Source organism: Mastacembelus armatus, chromosome 16 (assembly GCF_900324485.2).
Source record: "Mastacembelus armatus chromosome 16, fMasArm1.2, whole genome shotgun sequence".
NCBI lineage: Eukaryota > Metazoa > Chordata > Actinopteri > Synbranchiformes > Mastacembelidae > Mastacembelus > Mastacembelus armatus.
This window is the reverse complement of record NC_046648.1, coordinates 9,639,276-9,661,510: the sequence shown is the minus strand read 5'-3', so window position 1 is coordinate 9,661,510 and position 22,235 is coordinate 9,639,276. Positions and strand designations below refer to the sequence as shown.

Below are 22,235 nucleotides of genomic sequence, written 5' to 3'. Positions count from 1 at the left end.
GAGTGCGAGCCCTAAAGAACAATTGTCATCCTGGGGGGAAAAAAGCCGTTAAATGTTCGTGAAGTAGGCTTTTGTTTTGAAATGTTTCCCCACGGTCCATCATGTTTGGTTGACAGGAAGTGTTATTACTATTTCTAACACGGAAATGTGTGAAGTATGCTGTCGGGGTCGTTTTACGCGTTATTAGCGGGGTTTCTGGCTGCTGCCGCCTCTTTGTCTGCCAAGCTGTCCCTGGGTGCAGACTACGTGAGAGACATATGTAAGTCCGGGCTGAGCATCTGGACTGAAACACACGGTGGAGCTGCAGACTGTGACTGGGTGAGGCTGACTTCATTTCACACATGGAACACCTTTCTCTGTCTGTGTCTGGCTCTACATGGGCCTTTCTTTGGAAGAAGTCTGGGGATATGCCTTTGGGTTCATACTTCATACTCCTAAACCATTGATCATTCACCTCAATACCTGTAAGTTGTTCATGGGTCCATGCCACCCATGTGTAATGCATTGCTGCATGGGGGTCTGTGTTTTTCCAGCTGCACATCCCCCTGAGGCTGCTGTGTGGAACCCTGCTGTTCACCTGCAACGCTGTCATGTGGACCTTCTTCTCCAAGGCTCTCAGACACTGCTCCTCTTCAGCCAGAGCCACAGTCACTACCACTGCGTCTAACTTCATCTGCTCAGTAAGCTCTTTCAGTCTGCCCAAGAAGTTTCAGTCATGTCTGTATTTCATGAGTCTTTTGTTGTGTGTCTCCAGGCCGCCCTGGGGAGGGTGATTTTTGGAGAGGCACATGGAGCTTTGTGGTGGGTGGGCATCTCTCTCACGCTGTGTGGACTGTTGCTGCTTCATCAGTCAGCTTCTCAGGCCGAGCCACAAGATCAGGGCAGAAAGGACAAGTGACGTCGAAGATCTGGTGCCTCACGAGTGTGTGGCCTCTGCTCTTGGGTCACAGTCGCAAAACACTGTGGCAGCTCTTTCTCAGGGACACATCATGGAATTTCTCAGGCTCCTGCTAGTGGAAACACTGGACCATGTTGCTCAGAGCTGATGGTAGATTCTGTACAATCAGACCCTGAAACCTCTTCTGAGACTGATGTGGAAACACACCCTGTTGTTGTGGCAGGGTTTTCAGTGTTTTTGTTTTCTGGGTGAATTAGGTTAGCCTGAAAACAGGAAGAAACTGATAGTCTCTGTCCATCGGTAAAATTAGAACCTGTTTCTACATTTGAGGTTTTCTGATTATTAAACAAACCAGATATAATGTGTTAAGTAGGGACTTCACAGGTCCTGGTAGGTTTGTAATTACATTTACAGGCTATGGGTTTCAAACTAACTGTACCAACATGAGACTAAGCAGGAAAGCAAACAAACAGATCTTTCAAATTAAGTGGCTATTATGCAGTTGACTTATTTTTCTATTCACCAGTGTAAACGCATTCTGCTATTTTTTAAATATCGAAATACCTGTTGACCTGTAAACTATGCAGATTGATTTGAAAACAAAATCCCTTAAATTATTTCTTTTATTATTACTAACAACCAAACTCTTAAAACACAGTACTATTGGTAATGGATAGATTTAATAGGAAATGTGTCCACTGATTTTAGAATATAAAAAATGAAACTCAAACATATCAGTTTGATAAAATAATACAAACATGAGTGGTCCCATGATCTCCAGCACCCATTTAACAGTTGAAAGCCCTTATCCAACAGCCATTTCCCAGCTTTCTGTTACACAACACTCTTCAACGTGATGAGAATGGCAGGTTTAGACAGAAACGCAAGAATCAAGCCGAGCAATTGGACAATATACCAAGTGTTTCACTCGCCCCGATAAGAAAAAAAAAAAAACATTAAGGCACAGGGGTCAGTTAAAATCCTCATGTAAAAAGGTAGCAGTGACAGTAAAGTGGCTGAAATCAAACTGCTTATGGTTCATGTTCAGTTAGTGTTACTGTATGTGGTGTTCTCCTGAGACAGCTCAGAGAGAAGCTTTGAAATCTATCAACTTCTCACATCTTTGAATCAGAAAGACTTTGGTTGCATTCACAAGGAAACCTGTATCCCTCAAGTGCCTTTACTTCACCGGTTGATTCTACTAGGCAGAGATTTCTGGGAAATACTGCAGATTTGCCACCATGAATTATGTAGCGAATGATCACTTCTGAATGTTATTAGGTTCTGCATGCAATGACAGCCGACAGGTGAATATGCTGAAATTTGATAAAGTTTGTTCTCCTGTGCACCCTGCAAATGGCTGTGTTGCCCCAGGGAGAGAAGTGGGTGTGGCAAATGTGGTATTTTCACATATACTTTTGGTGGTATATAGAAAGCCCTGATTCATGTTCCCAAACTCCAAAGAGATCTGTTTGTAGAGAAGCTTTGTCAGGATCAGAAAAATGTCTTCCTGACAGCAGGAAGTTAGTTTAATGGTATCTCTATAATGTCCTCCTTGATGATCTCCCCCTGTGGAACGCTGACATGCTCAGGAGGGCTCTTGTTGCAGCTCAGCCCTGTGAAGGGGCTGCACCAGGACAGAGAGAACGGGCCTCCAAACGCCATCTGCATGGCCTCCCTACACGGCACCTTCCCCCACTTCCCCGTCTCTCCCTTCAGACGTTCGATCCCCTGGAGAAGACAGAATGAGGCAGTGAGTCTAAAGGGACTTGAATGTGTATAATGTCTATGCACTATCAATCACAGCTAGGACACAGAGATGATGACAGAACTAAAATTATATGGTGCAGCTTTTTAAGCTAGTTTCTCAGGCACAAGTGAAAATATCCACACACACAAAAAAAAAAACACTAAAAGAGTTTTTAAAGTCTACCTTAACACAATACTCAGTTGCTGTATTTATGTCAAAAGAATATACAATGTGCTACTGCAGCAGCATTTCATAATTAGCACTAAGTAGAGTTAAGATCAGCAGGGTGCACTTTAGGGTATAGCTCAAATAAACATATGCTAAAATTCAGCTGAAGATCATTCGAGACGTCACCAGTTAGACAAGTTAGACAAATCAAATAGGCATCTTTGTCCTGGCTGGGATTAGGTGAGGTTAAACCTGATTTAGGCTGTTTGCTGGTATAACATAACCATGGCAACAAATTCAAAGCCACCTGTTAGCTTGTCATACAGTGAGTTTGCAGAGGCCTTGAATTATCTTCAGCTGAAATCTGGAATGCCCCAGTTCTTACAGTATAGTTGCCAATGATGGTCAATAGCGTTTCCAATTTACATCAAGGCTTTTGAGTATTGTATTAACATAGAACTCAGCCTATTTTTGAAAAGCTTTGCATCAGTTCAGATTCACAAATTTTCTAAAACAAACATGCGCGACAAAACAGTACACTACATAAATTATAAGCACTTATCATAATAATAAATAATAAACCCTGATGAAAACCCATGTCGAATGTTCCAAATCAGTACATGCATCACAGAGCTCACACATTCATTCATCATGTTTGGTTGAATCTGGAAAAAAAAAAAAAAAAAAGAAAGAAATAAAAGTGCCCTCTGGCATTTTGATTGGAATCTGCATGCTTGTGATGTGTCAAGCTTCACTGGATGGTTAGTGTGAGCCCTTACCTCTGGCAGGATTATACAGAACTGTCTGCTTCAGAAAGCTTTCGGCAGAGTGAGGTATCAACCAAAGCAAATGCGTGAGTGTGGAGAGAACATTGCATGGGCAGGGTACAGATAGTAAAGTAGAATGGAAGACAAGGATAGGGGAAATTTATCAATGTGGGGTTTGACAGATACTTGAGAAAAGCACTGTAAAATAGATTTTTTTTAGAAAACATTATAGATATATATATATATATAGGTGTTCAGACTCCACTTCTTACACATTTTATTGTGTTGCAGATTTAATTTTAATTGGATAAAATTGTAATTTTGCCATTAGTCTAAACTCAATAACCCCTAAAAACATTTTTTTTGTTTTTAGCAAATTTATTAAAAATCAAACCTAATTTACAGAAGTATTCAGAACCTTTAGTGGGGCACTCTAAATTGTGGTCGGCTTCAAGCTGTTTGATTGAAATATCCTTGAGATTTGTCTAGAACTTGAGTGGAGTCCACCTGCGGCAGCATGTGAAAATCTTGTCATGGGTTATTGAGTGTAGCTTGATGGACAAAGTGACAATTATATCTAAATACTTCTACAACACAAAGTGTGCAAAAATATGAAGTGGTGTCAATACTTAAAACAACTACTTTATCTGGGTAGTACTACTAACTGCTCAACAGTGACATTAAACACATCCAAAAAGCAACCCAACACAGTTATTGCATTGCAACTGAGAAGTATTTATTCTCTGCGCATGTGCTGAAATATCAGAATATTTAGAAAGAATTCAAATTTCTATAAAAAACAAATCTCCAGTATCACTGTTGGCACCATCATACCAGCAGTGCTGCACATAAATAACTACACTAGCCTTCACCTGCACCATGCATTCAGATAACAAAAGGATACATACAATATTGTGTAAGCAAAAAATAAAGAATAAAATACACACTGTAGAACACACAGAAGTTCCAACAGGAGAAAATCTAATAAATATAATAAAATGATAAATACTTAGTCTTTTTATCTGTGGTATAAATGTGAATGATGAAAGTTAAGTTAATACTTTGTTAAATTCTTTGAAGTATTATGGAACAGTCCAGAAATACGGCCCAGCTAATCTCCAGCTACTGCGTAATAAGATGTATGCTGTTGCACGTTTTTATACGATGCTTCCCTTGGACACCACACAGGATTTATTACGTTTTCTCCAGCAGAGACGATTTAAAAGCAGAGTCAGTGTCCTACTTTGAGGAATTTTGTATCAAAGCTTTCTCAAGTAATCATGTAACTGTGTGGTTCACTGAATTTGGCACACAATCACAACATCAAAACACCACATGGGCTCTGAGCACAGAGGCTGTTCTACTGGCAAGAGATCATGCACACAGAGAGGGAGCGCTGGGAGGGAGGCTGACATCTGTCCTGACTGAACCCATTTAACTTCCTCTGTGAGCACTGTAAGAATGATTTGGCCATGACCAAAACAAACTGGCATTTGATTCGATTTGAGGGAACAACAATGTGGATCATATCAACCATGTATCAGAGAGGAATCAGGAAGAATGTACCACATCTTGACAACATGTAAAAAGTGGCTTCTGAAAATATTTCTTCATATAGACATTATTGTATTAAAGGTTTCATTTTAAATGGGCATGATTGCTATTTTAATCCATTAATCTACACTCAATAACCGATAATTATTTTTTGGAAATGTTTGCAAAATGTTAGATAAAATCAAAACCTGAAATGTCTCATTTACAGCAAAGCAAACCTGTGTTCGCTAGTTTGCAAACATTTCTTCAAACATACTTTGATTTTCTTATGTGTTATTAAGTGTAGACTGGCGACAAAAACGGAAATTGTAACCATTTAAAATAAAATCAGCAACACAAAAAAGTCTGGACACCTGAATGTAACCTACACCCAGTCCTTAATTTCCTGTAAAAGGTTTTTTTGTCCACATCTGGAACACACTACTGACTACTGTCTGACAAGAGGATCATTTAAAGATCCATTTGACCCTAAAAATCACACACAGACACTTTAGCACTTAGGTTCTGTCACCCTAGGACAATGCAGGTTAGAGTAAATGGTGCTGACCGCAACTTAACAATGTCCTGGTCCCAGAATAAGCCACTGTAAATATTTGCTGGTTTTCTATATCTTCTGTGGATCTAAATGGAATATGCTGTGGATATTTTTCACTATTTTATGACATTTTATAAATGATTTAATTAAAAAATTCTCAGGATATCAAACTATAAATAATCTTAAATTGCAAACCTAAAGAAACTTCCATTCCCTTCAATTGAGATGGCAATAGAAATTTCAGGGGTAGGTATCTCAAAACTTTAAGACCTAAAACTGGAAATATCTGCATGGCCAGACACCATTAGTGTTAAAATATGTTTTTTTTTTTTAAATAGCTGCTGAAGGGAAAACAAAAACAGAGTCAGAAATGAGAAGGCTTGTAATAGAGCAGAAAGAGAAAAAGATCAGAAAACACAGATTCTTCACAGTGTGTGCAAACAGGATTCACAAAAATCAAAGTGTTTCTTTATCTCTGCAACTCAACTCACTCAAGGCAACACAAAAATGAACGTATAGCCCACTCAGTTTGGCAACACAAAAAGCAGATGAAAAACTGTCCATGGCTAGTGTGGGTGATACAGTGTAAATCATGTTAAGCCTTTAGAGCGACAGCCTGCCAGAGCTGGGCTCAGTGGGGCTGGCCTGGGCCTACCATTTTGGTTTTGACCTGGCCGCCTTGTTCCCTGTGCTGAGCTCTCACACCACATACTGGTAGGTCTCAGCTTTCCCATGGTCAGGGGTGGAGAAGGGACTAAACCACAACAAGGAGAAAGGGTGTCCGAACACCGCCCTCATGTTCATCCATTTAGTTTTTTTAGCCCATCTTCTCTCTTCCTTTTTCAACTGCTCTATGCCCTGAAAATAAGAGACAACCGAACTTCAGTTGGTGTGCTTTTGTGACCCTGTCAGTGATCACAAATCAAATTTCAAGTATCCATATCCTTCAACCCAGTACATATATGAATCATTGAAACTTCAGCTCTTTCTGAAAATCATTTGGGCCGCAGGCTTGGAGTAACGTCCTTGCAAGCTACTTTTCCATCTGGCTGTTGTAGAGTCATCAGTATGTCTAAGCCCTCTCTCCTTGATTACTTGATAAAATGTGTCCCAAATCTCTGGCCTAGAGTTGCAGACAAGTTGCAGAAGTTAAAGGAACTATTAGCAGAATTGTGTGCTTTGTTTTTAAGGTGACGGGCACTGTACCCTCCCTCACACCTCTGTTTCCAGGTGTGAGGGATCTCTGCAAATCTTTCACCTGCACTTTTAAATGCAGGAGAAAGACTTTGGTTTACAAAGGCACACCAATACAAACTTCATAGGATAATGATTCCTTATTCCACTGATACATGTACACATTTCTCTATAGTAAAAAAAATACTTACCTATCTTTCAAATACAGCACACAGTGTGCACTGTGGTTTTACATACAGATCAGGCACTTGATTGTTGACATAGGTCTATATATAGAGAGTGTTTAAACTACTAATTGGAATTTTATCCATGTAGAAAATGACCGGCTTTATCCTTTGAATGTGTGAAGACAACACACAGCAACGGTATCAAACTTTTCCCACACATGCACAGGAATGGCATCAGACTGGCTCCAGCAGCCACAATACTGCTTGAAGAAAGAACAAGTTGTTTTACAGCTTTAACCTGCAGTCACCTGTGTGGATTAAATGTGACCATGAGCATCACACAGACATGTCACCAGAAATATCTCCTGTAAATGAACAGTAGGGAGGACATTTTTAATTTTATTCTCTATAATAATTTAGTTCCATACTACAGGGGTATAAACCAATTTGCAATCTAATATGCAATCAGCACAAACCTAGGTCAGTTATGGTGACTTGATATCTCAAATAACAATGGATATAACCGAATTCAAATGGCTTATAACCATCATTTAACAAACCCACCAAAGAAAGTATTGTACATTAAACACTGATATTTGGACAATAAAGAGAGAGCTAAGCTGCTTGTATGAGCAGAGGGAAAGAGGTTAAATTGTGATTTATAATGTATTTGTATCTTTTTAAATGTAATTATTATTTAGTGTAATGAATGAGCAGTAAACAGAACAGAGCCCCACTGGCCTGAGATTAACCTGGTGAACCTGTCTTGTATGAAATCCATATGAGGTCAGACCCAACCCAAATATAATGCACATTCAAAGGACCTGTGTCAATATGTGTATCTCCTGTGCGAAAGGAGTGTCAGTTACTGTTACACTTGCCAATCTACTGCAGCACAAATGCAGTTTCCAGTGAAATCAGTAGAAACTCTGAAACAGCATATCTTTGATATCAAACAAGAGAAGAAAAGTAAGCTTATTACTTTTATTAGGCACCACCAATTTTGGCAGCTGAAACAACTAGTGTCAGTAACTACCGTATCTTCTGGACTATAAGTCGCAATGGAATATTAGTTGCTTTCAGCAAAGACAGCCTTGTTGAACAGAAAAAAAAAAAACATATATAAGTTGCTTCGGTGTATAAGTTGCATTTCTAATTCTAGTCTAAATTAGCCTATGAAGAACGTAGGCTAGGTATAACAAAAAGCAGAAGTGCATTACAGAATTCATGCATCCGTGTCAAGTAACATTAAACAAATGTGCCAACATGGGGGCGAGCGGCCAGATAGAAGATGAAGTGGCATATCCTCCTCCTCTCTTAGGTTGTCTGAAGGCCGACACTCACTCCAAACTTTATTTCAGCTAAACATTTTACTCCCTACACTTTGAAGTTTGCAGAATAGCTCTTTCTTTTGGGCAATATTTTCACTTGCGTTACAATCAAAGTTGTTTAGTGAGAACACAAATGTTTTACTTTTTCAGTGAGACAGTATTATTTTCAATTGAGTCAAGAGTGCAAGAATGCCATCTTCGCTAGTCACTACTTGACAAAGTCAACATATAAGTTGCATCACTATATAAGTCACACTACAGGCAAGAGAAATGAAAAAAGTGCAACTCATAGTCCAGAAAATACAGTACTTAATAACATAAGTTAGCCAAACGTTTTCTAAAAGGTTATTCCAGCTCATGTGTCTGAAGTTGACACCGCCCCAAACAGGTATTTTGTATGCATCTGAGGGCTACATATATGATACCATGGCAAAAAACTGCCCCAGCTGGTGATCCGTATCCTTCTATTGCAAGATCTTGTCTAGTCAACATTCCACAGATAATATCAAAATATCTATATTCCAATGTAATTTAACTTATCTGTTTAACATGTTCATAAAACAGTGAGTAGATACATTAAAAAGAAATTGTCAGCTTTGGTATGTGCATTGTTTGATGTGAAGGGTTTATGGAACGAGTGCAGAGAGCAGGAATACTCCACAAATGTACCTTTAAGGCATCAATATTGAAGTTTCTTTCTTTTTGGCAGTTATTCACTTTTCAGATAATGTCTTCAGTCAAAGGAAAGACTTAAAGGTACTTTGCAGTACCTCATTTTACCTTAAGCAGCAGAGGGAGAAACGTAACTTGAGGCAGTTTGAATTAAGAGTAGAAAGTTAAAGCAAAGGGTGGGAGCAGCAGGGACAGGAGGACTGTTGGTCACGAAATGGGTCACTTACAGTCTCGTCGGTACAGATGGAGTGGACTTGGGTGCCGAACATCACAGAGGTGAAGATGAGGAAGAGGAGACCCTCAAAGCACAGGAGTATGAGGAGGATGACTGTTGCTGGAGGAGAGAAGGAACTGCACTCTGGGGGAGGGAAGGAGCAGGGAGGAGGGAAGGGAGTTAACTGCTACACTACAATCAGAGAATCTACAGCACTACAGTAATAATGCAAAGCTGTAAAACTATTTTGCTCAGGTTGCATCACTGGGATGTGAAGGCTTAGGCATTTTTTTAAGCAGGTAGGAAAATCTGACTATAGACCAACACAAAGGAGAATGTCTAATTCCTATAAAGGGCCTGAAAGTCTTTTAACGACCTACAGTTGCACCAGCTAAGTGTAAGTTTAAACACAGCATAGGTGCAGTGGGGTAGGTATGCTATAACTTCATAAAAATGGGTTGCACCATACAGGTTAGTTACAATGTAGAATTAACTAAACATGTACAAGTGGAATCCTTATTGACTGTTATCATTGTCGAATGCTTACCAAGGTGGGAGACACTAATTATAGAGCAAGAGGAAAATTTGCTTCACCTTCTATACCAGAACCATGTTGTCTGTGAGAGAATAAATCCTATTAATGTTTAAGATGACAACTAGATTTACACTTGATTGCAGTTTCAGTGATTATAATCACATAGTACTTGGGTAGTAACACAGTGTATGGATAGTAGTTTTGTGGTGTCACCTTTCACATCTATGTTACTCATCTCTAAGTTATCTAAAGGACTAAATGTATATGCCACCAGTGTCAGCATAGGTAAAGATTGTTACCTTTACAGTATATAAAACATTACTGTCAACTAACTAACTTGTGAAAATATATTACCTAATAAGCATAGCCTATAAGAAATAAATCACATTGGAACAGAAACCTAACACATCCAAATACATGAACCAGTACATATCTCAGCTTTAACAGAATGAAATCCAAATATAGCTAATATGTTAAAAGAAGTCGAAGCTAAGAGCTTATAATTAAGATGTAATATTTAGTGTGACACCAGGATAATTAAGAAAGCAGTATTAGGAAGCACAGAAACCTCTAGAGATTTCTCATGCCTGTTAGTACATATTACCACATAGCAAAATAATGAAAATGTGGTTGCACGCCTGACTGCTAATGTGCCAACAATTTATAGCTCATGCAGGTTTGTAGTGTGCCATGCAACCTAGTGGCTTTACAACAGTAAAAGGATGACTATAATCCGCACTGATTCTGACGTGCGTCACAATTTAAATATTCACAAAACTCCAATGTTGTATTTTTGATAGCTCTGGACAAGACCTGAGAGGAAATGGGTATTATTATTAAAATATTTTTCCAGTGCTGTAAGGACGAATTATTTACTGTACCTACTTTTGAAGCTATCATCTACTATATGATTCTGAAACAGATGTGGAATGGCTGCTTACCACATCCATCTCCTCCATTGTGTATTGTGTCATGTTACATATATTAAAGTTAATATTATAGTAGAAATATATACCAGCACACACATTATTGTGGAGACATGCTGTCAAAGGCTGCTGTGACCCAAACTCATTGAACAGCCTAGCAGTAGTTGAGAGGTATTCCCTTTTTAACGTTTTTTTTTCTAAGAAAAAATTAGAGAATCTCAAGAAGGAAGCTCAGTGTTGTCAATCAATATTTGACCTCCCTCCTAGGCCACTACTCAGCTGTCACTGAGGCTTTAAAATGGTGATAGCTGGTGGTACATGAAGGGCCAGACCAAGCGCAACTGAGCAGGGAGAGGGAAGGGTGGGAGGAGTGGTGTGATGTGCTTCCCATTTAATTGTACACAATAAAGTAAACAATACAGTAAAACTTTTTGGAAAACTGTTTTTAGAAGGAGAGTGAGTTTTGGGAGACCAAGTCTCCCAAAGTAAAACTTTTTTATATTTTTTTTATTTTTAAGGAAATTGAGTGCTATAGAAGTAGAAATAAAACACTTACTTGTCCAATCATCTTCAAAGCAGTAGAGGAAATGGAAGACCACCATGATCAGAGCGTGAAGAGAAATTAGTGCAATATACATCTATGTTAAAAATGAAAATAGGAAACAAGAAGGACAGGTCACCACATATACTAACTGCAAACAGAGTGGTAAACACTGAGCAATCCCTCTTGTCTGCATCCAATATTTATTACAATGACTACAACTGATTTCCCACTTAACACCTCCTTTTCTTACAGTATGTTATTTCACAGTTACCTGTAATGTCAAGGCAACTCCTTATCATTGTCAAAGTTTGTAAAATATAAAATATAAGTTTTCAATGAGCATATTTTATAAGAGACTCAGTGCTGCAGTGAACTTACTGTGAAAAGAACAAAGTATTTTTGGTTGTTCTCCCCAACACAGTTGTTGACCCAGGGACAATGGTGGTCCATTTTCCGTATGCAGCGTTTGCAAACACTGTGCGAGTGACAGCAAGTTACATGTGAAGGAAAAAAATAACATGATTAAAATACACTGAATATTCTACCAACCCTTCAGGGTGATTACAACAACAGCTGCACACAAAGAGAAACACTGCAGCTCTAAGCATGTGATGGAGGTTGTGACACCAAATGCTGCAGTGAGAATTTTATGTCCTTTTCACCCTACCTGCAGTGGTGTGCTCGGTCAGGCTTGATGCTGCAGCACTTGGGACATTTGTAGACCACCTGCCCTGGTTTCAGCTGAAGGCTTTCTATGTATTCCTTAGTAGCATTCCCTTTTGGCACTGCCCCCTAGTAAGAAGCACCACACAGAAAGTAAGAGTATAATTTGCAGGTGATCACTCAAATAAATAGGTAGGAAGAGGCTAAATGTACTGTTATTTTATGAAAGTTTGCTTCATTAATCAGAAATATTTAGAGCTTAAAACTCTAATCTTATCAGCATGACAGCGAGAGTTAAAGTAAGACAGCCTGTCCCCCGAGTTTTCATTTGTGTGTATAAATAACCCCAAACAGCCCTTACTTACAGGGTCAGTGCACATTGCCCTGAGGTGTGAGGCAAGGGCAAGGAAGGCCAGAGTGTTAAACAGGGTCCCGTTCACAATGCTGTATGTCAAATTCTTGGAGGGTAGCAGCATTACAAACACCACCACAAACTCGGCGTACAGCACCAGCAGCCAGGTGATGACAGCACACACGATGCCACAGGCGTCCCTGATAAACCACATGGCGGAGGCAGAGGAGGAAGTGATGACGTCTTTGGAAATAGGGATGCGCTGCTCGGGCTGTAGGCAGTTGGCTCCTGCCCCGTCCCCGGCCTGCCCACGTCCGTGCTCCACATCCCTGCATCTGTGCACAGGGCTCTTCATACTTCATCTAAGCTAGATGCCTGCTGCTGTTGCTGGCTGTGGACCCACTTAGCCTTCAGGCTTCAGTCTCAGTTAATGCATGCTGGTGGAAAAGAGAAAAAGTGTCAAAGGTTAAAGACATGACTTCGTTAGATTCTCTAGAGAATATCTAAGGGAAAATAAACATTTTACTAGTAACATACTATTTTACTCATATGCTTGGTTCTGTTTAATTTGTGGCTAAAAAAAAATCACTTTTGACAACTATGTATGATGGCGTTGGTTTTGGAAGATAATTCATCAACAAAATCAGCATTAATTTTAAGCTTTTTAATATGATGCCATGTTTTATATTTCTATTTTATACCTATTTTTATATAATTAAAAGTTATAATTTTTAATTTGATGAATTTTTTGAGTTGAGAGCTTGTGTAATAGCAATCAATTTCACTTTTGGATCAATAAAGTTGTTGAATAATGAATCTTGAATAATTCTAAATAATCTGCTCAAATTCCTTATTGTTACAACAACTCTTATTATTTTTGTAAGCATTACTATGTGTACACCATATTAAATGTAAAGTAATTAATTGTAAACAATTATGAGCTTTACCTGAATTGAAGCACATGTGACTCAGTACATTTATGGATAAGAAAAATTATCTGATACAGGAAATTCTACCTGACAGTCAACTTTCCTGTTCTACAATAAAACGTGTCAGTGTAATCTGGCGAAAAGACTGAACACAAAATAAATAAGCATAACTGCAAATCTCATAGCACATGGAATTCACAGTTTTTGCCTCAGAAATAGATCATTCAAAGGGTACAAAAACAGGAAATTCAAAACTGAATTTATATCGTATTAATATAATTCAATATTAAATCTAACATAAGGTGTCAGACAAACATTTACAGTCCTTTGCCTTTAATAATCATCAATACATGGAGAGGTCCTTGAGGTGCCCATGCTCATCATATCTGACCTTAAAAGACGTCTTACAAGTTAAATAACACACATTACCCCTTAAATTTAATTAGGTCTGATTAGCTATAATACATAAGCTCCACAGCCATAATAACTGTTGTCACATTTAAAAAGAGGGCACTGAGGGGCTTTATGTGCTCAAATCTGGGCCACTGGTTTCCAGCTCACTCAGGCCCAAAGGGTGAAGCGGTTTATGCTTCTCTACTGAAGAAACTCGACACTAACGTCACGTTTAACCAGGAACGAAGAATGAAGTGACTTGTTATGTCATTGCTGAAACCGGACACATATAACATCAGTCAATAGCCTGCCCTAGCTGCTTAACGCTAGCTAACGTGTTACAATGAGCATTAACCAACCTGTTTGCATTTCCCTGCCACGGTCCTTCCCTTCAGCTACAGAGCGGAAGACGCCCCAAACCGTATGTCAGCCTTCACTTCGGAATAATTACCATTATTTGCCGCTGAAACCCACCTGAACCATCAACATCCTTTGACCACCTCAGATACAGCTGCTGCTTCTCAGTGACGTAACTCTGCTCCCGCCCCTTCACAACACCGACACGACATGACGTTGGGGAAATGAGCCAATGGTATCATCAGGAATGTTTCGCGCATGTGCAAGGAATGATCTACATCACAGGTTGGCCCTGACACACCTTTCTAGATATCTATCCCACAGACTGGTCCCGACATACCTTTCTAGATATCTATCCCACAGACTGGTCCCGACACACCTTTCTAGATATCTATCCCACAGACTGGTCCCGACACACCTTTCTAGATATCTATCCCACAGACTGGTCCCGACATACCTTTGTAGATATCAAAGGTGTGCATCTGAACATGATATTTCCTCAACACACTGATCACACATTGAGATAGCATTCAAATATTTGTATGTAGATGTATGTATCTATATGTTTCATAAAGTCTACTCCTTGCTTTTGCACTTTAAACCATTTTTTACACATTTTACTGTCTAAGCACTTTATTTCAGACTTTATTCTTACAGTTAATTTTAGTTGTGATGTTTCTTATCTGCTGATATAGTTGAATGTTAAATATAGACACTTTGCTTATCATTGCTAGCTAATTCCTCAAGAATTGATGACTGACGTCTATTATTATTTATTATCTATACCTTATGCTTATTCCTTAACCAGGGTCACAGGGATCTGTTGGAGCCTATCCCAGCTCTCTTTGGGTGAAAGGCAGCGGTACACCCTGGACAGGTCACCAGTCCATCACAGGGCCACATAGAGACAAACAACCACACACACTCACATTCACTTGAGTGAGTGAATTTAGAGTCACCAATCAACCTAAAATCCATGTTTTTGGACTGTGGGGGGAAACTGGAGTACATGAAGAACATGGAGCTCTAACACAGCACTGAACTTCACAGTTATCACTAGAGGGCAGTGCTATACAGACAACGCTTTATGGCTCTATGACTCATTGGCTGTTGGCTTCTGGGCAATGCAGTATACTGAACAGTATCCTTCATGCATTCATTTTAATGTAGCTGTGGTTTTCTGACAACAAATGTTCATTAAATACAACACAGGATTATGCACATACTGCTTTAGTGGCTTGATTAATAATTGTGTGTACTAGGAAGCACTGTGTTTGAATTGAAAAACATATAGGCAGTGTACTACATGATATCTTATTTTCATAACATATTTGTCCAGATTCACACCACTCATCCAGTAGGACCTAGAGGTCTGTCAACACAAAGGCTCATGTAAGTATGGTACTGCAAATGTATAGACATGGCCACTTACGTAGGAGTCTTCATTTGGATTCTTACATCAGCCACAAAGAAAAAAGAGAACATTCATTCTGTTTTTTTGTTGTTTTTTTTTGCACTTGTCCACACAGCACTGTTGCCTGTACATGGAAATTGAATGTTAAGCCAAGCTGGTGTGCATGCTTAGAGATTACTGAATGTAATAAACTGAAATGATATTGTTTCAGAGAAAACAGGATGCTTTCTCTTCGTCATTGCCTTGCAGCAGTGCCTGCCCGGGGGTCATGTTAGAAAAGTCTTCAAATACAGCTTCTGTCAAGCTGTCTGTGCTGGTCCTGTTGATTTTGCTCAATCTGCATCTGTGTCTCTGTCAGCCACAATCCCTGAATTTCTATGAAGCTTTTCTCAACTCTCATTCCTCAGATGTCACTTGACCTTCCCTACCACTTTCAGCCCTCTGATCACTCCCACCCACTCACAGGTTATTACTCCAGCCAGCATTTAAACATGCCTGTTCCACCTTCCTTTTTGCAAGGTCAGTGTGCACCTCTCATGCTTTAATCCTGTGATCCCCTGTTTAGTTTTTGTTACCTTAATTGGTTTCTGTACTGCATGTCTATCCCTGTGTTGCCTTTAAGCCTTTCGTTATCATTTTTTTCTATTTTAAACTTACTTGCCTGCACCTGCCTGGCTGTCTCATGTGCCTATATTCACAGTGTATTAACTGTGACATCTACAAGAAGATGCTTTGGAACATAAATGCAACAAGTGGAAATGAAAAGACAGCTGACAGCTGAGAGAAATGGCAAGAAAAAGACAGGAGTCGAGAGGAAAACATTTTCAGAGAAAGGTGCCGTCATTTCCACTGAACTGTTATTTATTTGCTGCTTATGACTGTGGCTCAGCTGGCTCAGCTGTCAGTCAGACGTATGTGCTGTTGATTTGGAGGTTGTGTTTGGCTTTACACTCATTGCACAAATACTAATAAGGGTGCATGTTTACCACAATCCTTAATTTATTCTGTGCTTATGTCAGTCAAATTTCAGTGTTTTTTTTAGTATTTGCATTTATTAATAAATGCATTATTTTGTGAAAATTATTAGCTTAAATGTTTCAGAAAATGTGTGAACTGTGTGCATATAGCATATATAACTACTTCTACCCGTCAAAGGGATTTTCAGCCCCACTGAAAGACAACAATGATAGATATTTGAAATGTACTAACTGCTAGAAGACCATTGTTAATGGTATACACACAAGATGAGATTATAAGAAGAAAAATCTTTCTAATCAATAAATGGTTCATATGTCCTTTGTCAATCAGACCTATAGTTCACACAAAACAAGGCATCTAGATGGTAAATATGAAAAGTAAAATAAAATCTTTGGCAGCATGGTGGGGCAGTGGCTAGCACTGTCATCTCAAAAAACAAGGTTCCTCTGAAAGCATAAGTGAATAGATAGATTTGTCCCAAAAATAAAATTGCTGTGATGTTTCAGATCAGTCCACTCAGCTGCAATCACTAACAGATATCTAATAAAGGTGTGTGCCAGTCTGATAAGAAACTTCCAAGTCTGTTCTCATGCATCCTAGATCGTGGGTCCTCAGAGATTCTTCCTCAATCCTTGCTTCTCAGAGCAAAAATAAAAGCTTTGGGTTGGCTTTTAACGTGGCAGAACAATACAGCATCTGGGTCGAGCAAGATCCAAGGTGTATTCACCCTCAGTCTTTTTAAGATAAAAACAATCACAGGAAATGAGAAAGCTCAGAGGCCCAGTCTCCATTAAATTTTGCGATTCAAAAACTGAAAACATCTGCTCATTTTCTGTCACAGTCAAATAGTTCTAGGAAAAATTTTACAGGGTCTTTCAAGTCTCAGGTCTCAAATTGGTTCTGTCCAACAACCATGTAAAGCAATAAGAAGATATTATTTCTGTCTCAGTGGTGACTTCAATGGCCCTCTGTGGCCTAGAAACTGCTTTAGAGGCTTTACCACTTTGTGAAACTTTAAACTGCTGACAAATTAAAATATTGCACTCAAAAACTGCTACACTGCTCCTTTGTAGTTGGTAAACTGCATCTATGGAATTTAAGCTACACAAGCTCATTCATTATTAAAACAGATTTTTCAGAAGACGTTTTAACATGTAATACTGGCAAAAGCATAGGACTAAATAAACTGAGCAATACCCAAATTTCACTTAGCTGCTTTAGTAATAAATGTAAATAGTAATAAGTGTAAATATCCATGTGTACACTGGGTGTGAAAATACCCTGTAAATACTGTACAGTATTGTTTTAGTGGTGTTTGCTCTAAACTACAGTGGCCAGTTGCTTAGGCTGCTTTTTCTGAGGTTTACATCTCTAGTGGGATTCAGCTGGGCAGAAAGTACTGAAAGACTAAAGCACTGTTGGCTTTGGGATTCTTATGGGATTTGTTGACAATACCACAAATATACAAAATTGCCCACCTTACTCTTAAAGTGCTATTTATATTCAATGGGATTTGTTAAGTAATTATTACATGATGTGTTATTAAATGTCATCCAACTCAATATTCATGAGTAATTTATTATTTACTATATAGCGCACAATTCATAGTTTTTTTACAGAACTACTTAAAATCTAATTTTAGGCATATTTATATTTTAGGCATATTTATATTAGACATATTATGCTGTTCATTCACTCATGTATTCATTTTCATATGATTCATGATGTGTCTTGCACTAGCCAAAGCGTTTGCCCCTGTAACACGTTCAGCAAATAGGACCCAGATGCAAACACTCACACACAGACTCAAGGTAGTACAGGGAGAATAAGCAGAATAAAATAAACAGAAATTCACTCTCGACAAAAACCAAAACAAGGGCAACCAACGAGGTGCGAGGATGAGGACCTGAGATAGCATAAAATTAACAAAGATTCGAGACTAGAACAAAACTTCTTCCAACAACATAAGATAAGAAACTTGGCAGGATTTAAAGGATGATACAGCAAAGTCTGACCTTACTGGGTTGACAGGGCCTGAAGGCACAATGGCAAATGTAGAGATGTAGTAACTATGGAAACTAGAAGACTGAGCTTAAAAAAAGTTCAAAGGAAAAACTTAACTAATCCAGCTTTCAGGAGGCAGGAAAGGGCACAAAGCAGGATACAAAATCTGCAACACAAAGAAAACTGAGCGGAACTGGCATGTTGCCGGCAAAAACTTGTCAAGGAATGAGTGGTAGTGGGTCTTTATGAAGCTGAGATCTGAAGAGCAACAGGTGTGCATTCAGAGTGAAGCAGGATAATGCAGAGGAAAGGACAGGACATGCAGTGGAGATGGTGGGGAGTCTGAAAACACAGAGGGTACACATATAATGAAAAACAACAGACAGCATGACAAACAATAACCAAAGAAACTTGCAAAATCATGATAGCTCCAACCCAAAATTATAGTACTAAAGCTACAATATAATTAAGTGTGCAAAATGTAAAGATGTCTGAATATATTTTGAACCCTGGTTTTTGTCAGTTGTGTCTTTCTAAACATAAGGACAAGTACAGCAGACAGGATGCACTATTGGTGCCACAGCAAAGGGCAAGAAGGTATACGTATATATATATATATATATATATCTTCATCTATATCTGTATGCACAATCCAATACAGTTACAACTAAAGGCAATTAAAATGACTGACAGTTTCATGTTTTAGCATTGAAGTACTTTGCAATGCTGTTGTGCTAGACTGCACCCTAATCTATTTGTACAGATGTTAGATGATGTTATGTCAAAGCTGTTGCAGTGGACTGCCCAAAACAGCACAGAATTTAATAAAATAGCTCCTGGGTGTATTTCTAAATACAGTGGAACATACAGCACAGTCACCTCTGTGCTTTTTAACTACTCTTGGAGTAAGTAATATAATAAGATAAACTCTTCAACAAACAAACTCACTTTGTTATATGAAATTTTGTTATGCACCTACTCTTGCTGTACCTCATGGCACTATAAAGGAAATAAGCTGACCTTTTTTCTCCCTTATCATATGAGTAACTTGCGCTTTTCATCTCTATTCTCTAAATGATACACAAAAGAAAAAAGACTAAAGGTATGTGTATTATCACCCCTGTCAAGAAGAAAATATATAAAACACCTACACATAGCCAGACAGCCACTCAAAGCACTTTTATGACATTTGGCTTTTGCCATTCACCTTCCTCTCTATAGTTCCCCACTGGGTCCACACAGATATGACTGGGCCTGATGTATTTTAGTACCGGTATTCTGCATTTACCTGTGATATAGCATATGCCTGCTGAGCTCCTAGTGGTGACACACCAAAGCTCATGCCCATTTTTTGATTCTGTCTGCCTTCCATCTCCTCCACACAAATGCTTCCATTATGACTGTCACTTAATATGTGCTGTTATCTCCGCCTGCCTGCCTCAACCTTTTGCTGTGTCCTTCCCTGTCTCTCAGCCTTTCTATCTAACCCCAAAACCAGGATAGTGTCTGTTCACATGCTTCACTCCAACTGCAGTCTCTGTAATGCATTTTTCTCAGTATATCAACTGAGCCGAAGGTCTGACCTGGAGGGAAAAAAGACTGGAGGAAAAAGGCTTGATTATTGACGCCAAATTAATTTTGCAGAACACGAATGGCTAATAAAGTGTTTCAGAGATCCATGTTTGATGACCCGCTGTGACTCATCTCATCAATTTAAAACTTCTTCAAGCATAAAAGCAATTAAAAATGTGAAATGTTTCAATTGTAGATTTGATTATAGCATTCCAAAAGAAGCCTGCTGTTAATTTTGCAACTTAAGAATAGTTTGCAAGTGCAAGTATTGTTGGAGTAAAAACTGTTTTCCACTTGGTAAATTAATTTTTTATTGATTTTTGCAGCCAGTTTTCTCTTTGCAAAGTTATTGTTGCAATGCCTGTGAAGTCTTCCATTAACACATGGCAAATATGCATTTGGCATATACAGTGGGTACGGAAAGTATTCAGACCTCTTTAAATTTTTCACTCTTTGTGTCATTGCAGCCATTTGCCAAAATCAAAAAAGTTCATTTTATTTCTCATTAATGTACACTCAGCACCCCATCTTGACAGAAAAAAACAGAAATGTAGAAATTTTTGCAAATTTATTAAAAAAGAAAAACTGAAATATCACATGGTCATAAGTATTCAGACCCTTTGCAGTGACACTCATATTTAACTCACATGCTGTCCATTTCTTCTGATCCTCCTTGAGATGGTTCTGCTCCTTCATTGGAGTCCAGCTGTGGTTAATTAAACTGATTGGACTTGATTAGGAAAGGCACACGCCTGTCTATATAAGACCTTACAGCTCACAGTGCATGTCAGAGTAAATGAGAATCATGAGGTCGAAGGAACTGCCCAAGGAGCTCAGAGACAGAATTGTGGCAAGGCACAGATCTGGCCAAGGTTACAAAAAATTTCTGCAGCACTCAAGGTTCCTAAGAGCACAGTGGCCTCCATAATCCTCAAATGGAAAAAGTTTGGGACGACCGGAACTCTTCCTAGACCTGGCCGTGCAGCCAAACTGAGCGATCGTGGGAGAAGAGCCTTGGTGAGAGAGGTAAAGAAGAACCCAAAGATCACTGTGGCTGAGCTCCAGAGATGCAGTAGGGAGATGGGAGAAAGTTCCACAAAGTCAACTATCACTGCAGCCCTCCACCAGTCGGGGCTTTATGGCAGAGTGGCCCGACGGAAGCCTCTCCTCAGTGCAAGACACATGAAAGTCCGCATAGAGTTTGCCAAAAAACACATGAAGGACTCCCAGACTATGAGAAATAAGATTCTCTGGTCTGATGAGACCAAGATTGAACTTTTTGCCATTAATTCTAAGCGGTATGTGTGGAGAAAACCAGGCACTGCTCATCACCTGCCCAATACAATCCCTACAGTGAAACATGGTGGTAGGTACATCATGTTGTGGGGGTGTTTTTTAGCTGCAGGGACAGGAAGACTGGTTGCAATTGAAGGAAAGATGAATGCGGCCAAGTACAGAGATATCCTGGAAGAAAACCTCTTCCAGAGTGGTCAGGACCTCAGACTGGGCCGAAGGTTCACCTTTCAATAGGACAATGACCCTAAGCACACAGCTAAAATAACAAAGGAATGGCATCGGAACAACTCTGTGACCATTCTTGACTGGCCCAGCCAGAGCCCTGACCTAAACCCAATTGAGCATCTCTGGAGAGACCTGAAAATGGCTGTCCACCAACGTTCACCATCCAACCTGACAGAACTGGAGAGGATCTGCAAGGAAGAATGGCAGAGGATCCCTAAATCCAGGTGTGAAAAACTTGTTGCATCATTCCCAAGAAGACTCATGGCTGTACTAGCTCAAAAGGGTGCTTCTACTCAATACTGAGCACAGGGTCTGAATACTTATGACCATGTGATATTTCAGTTTTTCTTTTTTAATAAATTTGCAAAAATTTCTACATTGCTGTTTTTTTCTGTCAAGATGGGGTGCTGAGTGTACATTAATGAGAAATAAAATGAACTTTTTTGATTTTGGCCACTGGCTGCAATGACAAAGAGTGAAAAATTTAAAGGGGTCTGAATACTTTCCGTACCCACTGTAGACTGTAGAGTGGCAGATTTACCTTCAAAACCCTCTTATTGTATTTTTTAAAACTGTGGGTGTGTGTCAGTAAACGCAGCTTGTCATTTCCAAGGTGTGACAGTCAATTTCTCTGGATTAAATAGCAATGGTTGGTAGTTGATTTGATCAGCTTTTGCTAGCTAATAAAAACAAATGTTCCAGTGAGTTAGAAATGCTGCCTTCGGCTGACTTTTAACATTTCAACTATGCTATGTATATTGCATTGTAGACTCTAGGGGTGTTTAAAACGACTTAAT

At 39.1% G+C, this 22,235-nt stretch overlaps 2 protein-coding genes across 4 annotated transcripts; one reads left to right on the top strand and one right to left on the bottom strand.

Moving 5' to 3' along the window:
• The first annotated feature begins 119 nt into the window (after positions 1-119).
• Positions 120-1,515, top strand: LOC113122482 (transmembrane protein 42-like). Its single transcript, XM_026293871.2, has 3 exons — positions 120-318; positions 534-680; positions 755-1,515. The coding sequence occupies exons 1-3, from the start codon at positions 157-159 to the stop codon at positions 896-898; spliced, it is 453 nt and encodes a 150-aa protein (XP_026149656.1). The 5' UTR covers positions 120-156; the 3' UTR covers positions 899-1,515.
• On the bottom strand, positions 1,508-14,127 carry zdhhc3a (zDHHC palmitoyltransferase 3a). 3 transcript variants are annotated; one of them, XM_026293870.1, is made up of 8 exons: positions 13,952-14,124; positions 12,284-12,707; positions 11,923-12,047; positions 11,634-11,730; positions 11,268-11,349; positions 9,264-9,394; positions 6,328-6,530; positions 2,495-2,629 (listed from the first exon to the last, which is right to left on the bottom strand). In XM_026293870.1, exons 2-7 carry the CDS (start codon positions 12,623-12,625, stop codon positions 6,372-6,374), a joined length of 936 nt encoding a protein of 311 aa, XP_026149655.1. In that variant the 5' UTR covers positions 12,626-12,707; positions 13,952-14,124; the 3' UTR covers positions 2,495-2,629; positions 6,328-6,371. The 3 variants fall into 3 exon arrangements, with proteins under 3 accessions (XP_026149654.1, XP_026149653.1, XP_026149655.1); XM_026293869.2 differs by lacking the exon at positions 6,328-6,530 and having other exon boundaries at positions 1,508-2,629; positions 14,067-14,127; XM_026293868.2 differs by lacking the exon at positions 6,328-6,530 and having other exon boundaries at positions 1,508-2,629.
• Between the last annotated feature and the right edge of the window lie 8,108 nt (positions 14,128-22,235).

Bases quoted from the DNA above. Each gene is read 5' to 3' on its own strand.
- LOC113122482 (XM_026293871.2), top strand. From the start codon at position 157: ATGCTGTCGGGGTCGTTTTACGCGTTATTAGCGGGGTTTCTGGCTGCT. The intron at 319-533 runs GTGAGGCTGACT...GTGTTTTTCCAG, and splicing joins GAGCTGCAGACTGTGACTGG to CTGCACATCCCCCTGAGGCT. The intron at 681-754 runs GTAAGCTCTTTC...GTGTGTCTCCAG, and splicing joins CGTCTAACTTCATCTGCTCA to GCCGCCCTGGGGAGGGTGAT.
- zdhhc3a (XM_026293869.2), bottom strand. From the start codon at position 12,625: ATGAAGAGCCCTGTGCACAGATGCAGGGATGTGGAGCACGGACGTGGG. The intron at 12,048-12,283 runs GTAAGTAAGGGC...GCTTCTTACTAG, and splicing joins GGGCAATGTGCACTGACCCT to GGGGCAGTGCCAAAAGGGAA. The intron at 11,731-11,922 runs GTAGGGTGAAAA...TCACTCGCACAG, and splicing joins GACCGAGCACACCACTGCAG to TGTTTGCAAACGCTGCATAC.